This window comes from Montipora capricornis, chromosome 6 (assembly GCF_036669925.1).
Source record: "Montipora capricornis isolate CH-2021 chromosome 6, ASM3666992v2, whole genome shotgun sequence".
NCBI lineage: Eukaryota > Metazoa > Cnidaria > Anthozoa > Scleractinia > Acroporidae > Montipora > Montipora capricornis.
Genome location: NC_090888.1, coordinates 35,251,292 through 35,258,791, shown reverse-complemented (window position 1 = coordinate 35,258,791; position 7,500 = coordinate 35,251,292). Strand labels below are relative to the sequence as shown.

At 41.1% G+C, this 7,500-nt stretch overlaps 1 protein-coding gene across 3 annotated transcripts in view; it reads left to right on the top strand.

Annotated features, from left to right (window-relative positions):
- Positions 1–7,500, top strand: part of LOC138052006 (lisH domain-containing protein ARMC9-like) — a 114,282-nt gene that overhangs the window by 30,608 nt on the left and 76,174 nt on the right. For all 3 annotated transcript variants that reach the window (XR_011132976.1, XM_068898353.1, XM_068898354.1), the window contains exon 9: positions 7,253–7,370. Coding sequence is in view for 2 of the 3 variants with exons in the window: in XM_068898353.1 (XP_068754454.1) it covers positions 7,253–7,370 (118 nt within the window). In the remaining variant the exon portion in view is untranslated. The remainder of the gene's footprint in view (positions 1–7,252; positions 7,371–7,500) is intronic.

Sequence of the window (7,500 nt, the reverse complement as noted above, 5' to 3'; positions counted from 1 at the left end):
GCTATTAATGTTAATGGTGTAATGTGCCTGTGGAAAGGATGATGAACTAGTTGCTTGGCAATGTGCGAGAGGAAAAATAGAGTCCTAGAGAGTTCTTGTAGCTCAATGAGTGGAGCTTCTGACTAGTGCTACAGATGTTGTAGGTTCAAATCCTGCCTAGGACTCTGATTTTTCAGTTGTCCTCTTGCCCCTTATCAAGCAACTAGTTCAGTAGCCCTTTTCTTTTGTGCAAGTTAGCAAGAGTCAGCAAACTTAGTAGCTCTAACGTGAGCATGCAGGACTGTGTACCTGAAAACCAATATTTGTTGTTTTATTTTCAAGAAGTACTAAATTTAATGAGTGCCACATCTCTTTCGACTCTGTGAGCTGATTAAATAAGGTTCTTAGAATACAAAGCATTGAATAGTTTTATGGCTAGTTGCTGCTGTAGTGAGTGAGCCTGAAGCGAACTAACAAGACAGCTCTTTAGTAATCGGTAGAAGAACACATTTTTCTTCGAAAAGGAAGGGATTGTGGTCAAAGGCGCAAGGATTTGTGGTTATGCGCAAATGGAGGAAATAAGATGCATGGTATGATCATTAGAGCCTGCACTGTTTTTCTTTTCAAACTGCAGATAGTTTCACTGTCACGCAAAAAAAAAATTACCTCGACATTGTTCAATGAAAAAGGCCAAGAACTTGGAATGTTGTAGGAAACAAATCTTTTAACCACCTCCTTAAAATTCAGGTCTGTGTGGTACATTGTTTCTCACTTAACTCTATAGACTTGTATGTCAATGAAAACATCTGGAGCTCACTTTGCGAGTGTGACTTCTGGCCCGTCTATGTCAGATTGCCCATCCAAGAAATCGTGTGTTAGCATGTTGTTACTGGTATCCTCTGTGGTGCACCCACATGGGAATAATTAAGGAATGTATGTTTAGCATTCTTTACATCTAAGAGATAAGTGTGGAGTGAGGTGGCCTCTGTTGTATCCTTTCAAGTGCTCTCAGGTTGGTCTTGGTTAGGGACAGGTTCACTATGTAGAGAGGTTGCATGAAATCCAGTGCAAATTTTGCATTCCAGTCTACTCTGTCAGTTAAGTTTCACATGTCTCCACTTGAGACAGCCAAGACAAAGTGCATTTGCTTTTATTAGTGGAGCTCTGCATGCTGAAGATGCGTGCAAGGAGCACCATGGGTAAGAAAATATGGTAACCCATCCGTGCAAGAAAAGTATGACCACCCGTACGTCCACCCCTCCTTGAATGCCACTGTTAAACACTGTGATGCAACCCACATTTTTTTGGCTGGAACATCTTTGATATTGCAAGGCTTGAAGAAACCTGTCTATTTGCTATATTTTATGTCTGACAGTCACCAAAACCAAAAACCATAAGTAAGCTTACTGTTCGGCAGAGTAACATCTGTGGTTCAGAACATCACATCGAAGGCATATGCCACCACCTGGTTTACACAATAAGATCCATTTCTGACTGCCTGGATAAGTCTTGGCATGGCGGATCCAAGACCCAGCCCACCAATCTCAGTAGTCCAACGAAACAGAGCCCCTTAAGGCCCTTGCAATCAGTACCTGAATCTGCACAGTCCACACTCATGGTGCAAGCCACATTGGACCTCCGAATCCAAAGTGCCACACGATTCGAGGGATGCACTTGATTCCCTGTACTACCCACTGTAAGCTGAGACAATTGATCAGTGGGTCTGGTAAGCCCTCTTCAATGTGTAAGGAGCAAACTGCTGAAAGATAGACTTTTATCGAGGAGTATTTAACTGATCTCAGCAAAAAAGTGGCAAACAGGTCCATTTATCGGTAGGGCAAGGGGAGCCACTGGGATGCAGTTTGCACATTTGAACGCAAAAGTTGATGAAATTCCTTTGGTCAGATGCGTAAGATCTGTGAACTGAAGCAGCCAAGGCCTGAACCAAAAAGAACTGGTACTGTTGCCCTAAAGATGGTTGGTCAATTGCTCCAACAGCTGTGATGGGATAGGCACTTGTAGTGACTGAGCCTCTGGCACCAGCCTCCTGAATTCCTGCCAATGAAAGCAGGACAGCATATCAGCAAGGCTATTTTGAATCCCAGGAACATGCTGGAAGGAAGGAGGAGGAAGTAAAAATTGAAATGTGCAGCTGTTGCAAGAAGTTACATAGGAAGTGCATAGGTTACTGGATAGGTTAGGTTAGGTAATACTTTTATTTAAAATATTCAAATGAAAAGAGAAACATACCAGCCCCAACAACACTTGGCTGGTTTCCACGGAGGGCGTGTGGACACATGAAACCCTATATTAAACTACTAAACTAATACTGAAAATACCTTTGCTACTGCTAGTACTACTATTACAGAAAAAAAGTACTTTAAAAATATACATCTTGGCAAGACCCAACTATTTTCTAAATGAAGGGATTGACTCAGTGAGTGCTCATAGTACCACAAAATTTACAACTTCTTTTTAGAAATTCCCTTTTGGGTTTAGGAAGTGTCAGATCTGTAGCCCTATTGTGTTGATGGTAATTAACCTGATCGACATTTCTTATAACATAGGAGTTCCTATTGTAAGATAGAACAGTAAACCACACGTTTTACTCTATCATGATAATGGTGGGAACGTCCTTACCACTCCTCTTCGCACCGCACTATATATATGCAATACATATATAAATTTATCCCACTTTCCTTTGAAGGTATGGATGGGTAACAGAAGACAGCGTTAGCATGACTAAACTTAACTATGCTAGCAACGGAAATCAAAGATCTCCCTGACCAATATCGGAAGGAGTGATCTTGTGTCGTCTATCCATATGTGACTTTGCCTTTGACTTTCTCAATTTGTCTTCTAAGCATGCAATTTAGAAGAGCTTAGAGGGGTGAGAGAGATCCAGACAGGAGATCTTTGTTCTGATGTGACAATTAATATATAGATTTAGCTAAGACTAAAAGCGGAGCTCCCGGGTTGTTTATTCTTACTGCCTGTAGGTTTAGTGAAAATAAAAGGTTTCGAATTGTCCGTGTTTTGATGTTTCCGGTTGCTGCTTTAATAATTAAATCATTTTTGTTGCTTTCTTCTATAGAAAAATTCATTGCCTAACTTGTAAATTCCACGCTAAAAACCAGTATTGCATGAATCATGAAGCGATGAGTACAATATTGTTTTTTTGAGTGAAATTTACTTTGGAATTCACCAGTTCGGCAACGAATTTTTCTTGAACTGCATGAGTTTTCAAAGAAAACAAGCACACCCTTAGTGAGCGAATGGAAAAGGAAAAAAGCCATTTCAGAGTCAACCTGTCAATTGCCAGCGAATAGGAATCACGCTAAAATTAGAAGCCATAAAATAAACTTTGTCAGTTCAAGGTCAAGAAAGAGTTTTACTGATGTACTTTATTCCACTTTTTCTCTGTAAACGAGATCATTAACAATATGATGTATTTCATTGAAACACATCAGGTTGGCGTGAAACAAGAATCGGCAAAATATGGCAATGCAACCAAGAAAGGACGAACTTCAAACAAGATCTGCTCCAACACTTAAATAACGTTTAGGTGCTTTAAACAAGCTTCTGAAAACACAAGCTTGTGAAATTTCCCCCTAATTTTACGAGAACTCATTGCGATTGCAAAATTTTCTTGTCACTGTCGAGGCACATCAAAAACCAGTTGGGCAAACGGATTAAAAAGCACTTGTACAATTGCATTTTAGAGCAAAAGAAAAGAGTACAGATAATTGTTATTTAATTCCAGTTGAAAATAAAAATTCGATTTTCATTCCTGAACGAAGGAAAAAGCGATTAAACCACTTTTTGGAAATAACAACGGTTTAGTGCCCAAGGAAAGAATTTGTGGAGTAACTTTTTCCACTAAGTATGAGCTATTACCGGTATTCTGTTTTGTCATTGTGGTTCTCTTTCACTCAGTCCTTTCGTTTCTGTTTTAGTAATAGGTCCTCCAGGCATCCTGTAACCTTATCAGAGCTTCTAAAGATATGCCAAAAATTGCAATACAGAGAAAAAAGCAGCTCTAATTCAGCTTTAAGTTTATATTCCTCCAATACTTGACTTGAATAACTGCGTAGCCGCCAGTGTGGATCACAGCTATCATGATATGTCAAATTGGATTGAAACCAGTGAAAAATGCAGAAAGACTTACGAATCCTGAACGTTGAGATGAATGGAAGGATCAAAGCTAAAGTTGACAGTGAGCTCCCCAGCCTGCAGAAAGCTAAAGAAACCCAAACAACAGGCAGCCCAAAGCATGATTTTATCTGGGTCTTTCAGGTCCAGGGAATGATGAATAACATGCATTATGTCAGTTGTTACTGGTTAATGCTGTGGGTGATTTGAGCATTGAGGGCTCCTTATATTACGGAGCTTACAGCTTAGACACTGGAGTTGTAGGCAGCCCACCAGGGGTCGGGAAAGCCATGATCATTGTATAGAGAGCCTACAGCTAAAGGGAGTCCTCTATTGGGTGATTGGTGCAAATGATGGATCAGGTTAGAACAGAAATGCAACAAAGTTTGTTCATTTGTAGTTAACATGGAGCGATTTTCACCAGTATAACTATCTAGGATGCAAAACTATATAAATTGTCAGTGAGGTGAGTTAGAGATGTGGCAGTGAGAAGGAGCCAATCCAGGTGAATTAGCACTTTTGAGTTAAACTACCAGAAACAGAGCCAGGACTCCCAACTTCTTCCAAGAGCAATACTGTTTGGATGACAAAGAGTTCAGTTGAACTGCACTTTGTCTTTGTTGAATACCACGCCCTTCTGCTTTGTTCTTTCCATGAGTTTGGACAAGTTTCTGTCGTGCTCAACTTCAGATGATCCATATTCAAATAGGTCGTCAGCAATACCAATGACACCATCGAGACCTTTGAATGCTGTGTCGAGCTATTTTTGAAACGTCTTATGAAACAACAGGGCCATATGGGAGACGTTTGAAGCAATATCGGCCGAATGGTGTGCTGAAGGTAGTGAGGTAGGAGCTCTCTTCATCGAGTGGTACATGCCAGTACCCCTTCCTTGTGTCGACAATGGTGAAGAACTTAGTGCCATTGAGCTCGGTCACCACCTCATAAACTGTCTTTTGATGGTAATGTTCCCTTTTGACCCATTTGTTGAGGTCTCGAGGGTCTAAGCAGACTCTGATCTTGGTGACTTCTCCTTTGTCGGTTTTCTTCTCACTCAACACGATACTGTTGACCCAGTTGGTGGGCCTGTCAACAGGTATGATGACACCGAGATTCAGCATGACGTCTAGCTCCTTTCGGTAAAGGTCCTTCGGGTGCACTGGAACTGACCGCGGTGGGTGTATAACTGCTTCTGCTGCCGGGTCAAGCGTAATATGGTAAGGTTTCATGTCCTTAAATGTTCCTAATCCTTCAAAGCGGTCCGGGTAGCTGCTAAGAAGGGTTTCCTTGGTTAGTGGTGGGGTGCTCTCTATGCTGCAGTTGATGGTGACAAACCCGAGTTCCTCACATGTTTTACATCCTAGCATGGCGGTTCCTTGTACATTGGTTACTGTGAAGGTTGCTTCCTTTATCCCATCTTTGTGGTGGATAAATGGCTGACAGGTACTCATGCATTCAATCTTTTAGCCACCATAAGCTGTGAGGATCTGTGGTGGTCCAAGTGCTTTGTCGCTAGGACAGGCAATGATCTTGTCAAACTCTGTCTTGAGTATTACATTAGTCTCTGCACCCGTGTCTAATTTGCATACTATCAGGGTAGTTCTTTTGTGGTAGGGCTTAACAATGACCTCAACTGTTGTGAAGACTTTGTTGCGGTTGCTGTAGTTTATACTGTCTACCTCAAGTGATCCCAGGAACATATCATCATCGCTCAAGTTGGAGTTATTTTCTTGTTTACCGGCTGTATGGTTTTGTACTTCGTGTACTTGCTTTCTTTTCAGGCAAACTTTGCTGAAATGACCGCGTTTGTGCCAGTAGTGGCATTCGACACCGTTAGCTGGACATTTTTTGTCGCCCCGTGGGACTCATTGCCGCATCTGTTGCATAGTTGCTTGTCGTTTCTTTGTTTCCGGGCTTTGTTGTCTCTCAGACCTCTTTGTTTGGTTTTACTTTTAGTGTTGCCTTTGGCTCTGTGTAGTGAGTTGATGTGTATTGTATCCGCTTCGCCTGTCATTGCTTGGAGCTGTTGTCTGGTAGCTTCATCAGTGCGATCGATTTCTCTGGCTTTCTTGAGTATGAGGTCGTTTCCTTCGGTGATACATTTCTTTCTCACGAAGTCGGAATCAATGCTGAACACAAGCGCGTCTCTCAGTAATTCGTCATGGAGTTCGGACAAGTAGCCACTGTTTTTAATCAACAACTTGGCCTCTGTCAGAAAATTATCGAGGGGCCGTCCGTTCTGCTTTAGGTTTCGGAGACAGAAGCAGTTAAGTATGTGGTTGGACTGGTTGGACTGGTTGGACTGGGGTTTCACATGTTCTTCAAATCCAGTATTCGTTGAGTTTGTTTTGTTCTTCACTGCGCAAGTTCCAAGTGTTGAACAAGTCTAGACCGTAGTCGCCAGTCCACAGAAGGACATATGTACATCTCTACTTGTTGGTTCATGCCTTGAGTGGTCCATCAAATAGAAATTTGCATTTCTGTCGAAAACGCTTGAACCTTTGCGGTAAATCCGGTCCTGCAGTCCAGTCAATTCTCGGTGATTCAAAACCTATTAGATCGCTCATTTCGTTCTTGAATTGCTGTTGAGTCTTCTGACCTTTTAGTCGATGATCCCACTTCTGATAACCATGTAAAATTGTCTCGAAGTATAACTTCGAAGGGTTTATTCAGCCGTTACTAAAATAAATAAACACAATCCCGAGCAAAATTACATGTGTTAAATTACACGTTACGTAATGAAAGCGTGACATGAGAAATCGTTGAGTTACATAACAACATACGACATCAGATACTGTTACAAAGATAATGCTGTAGCATTTGTAGAAAAGCTAGAAACGGTTTATCATAAACTTCAGGAAGCACTGAGGTGGCTTTGAAATTTTACAAAGCGGACCCCAGCTCCTTATTCAGGGATTCTTGTGCTACTTGTGTGCCTTCAAGTATCGATTGAAATAATTTGTTTACTCATTTTAAGACTTGTGTTGTTGCCCTGTTCTTGAGGAAGAACTGCAACTCTAGTTTAATATTGCATGCACTTGCAACTAACAAGGGCAATAAATTACTCTGACTAATGTGCCAACCCTGTTCCTTATTTGGTAAAACTTTCTTTCTTTTTCAGGCTTGCAGAAAGTATTGATGTTCCGTACAAACCATACCTTGATTATGAAAAGATAAAGAATGATCTGGTGATATTGCCAGAAAGAAAAACAGCATTTCTTCTTCAAGCACTTAGATGGGTATGGTGGACAGCATTGTATTTGTATTATTTAAGTTGCTCGCATTACTTTCACTTGCAGGAAATAAACCTACTGTAGGCAATTATTTGGCGAGAATGTTTGTACAATCTGGTGATTTTTATTTTTTGAT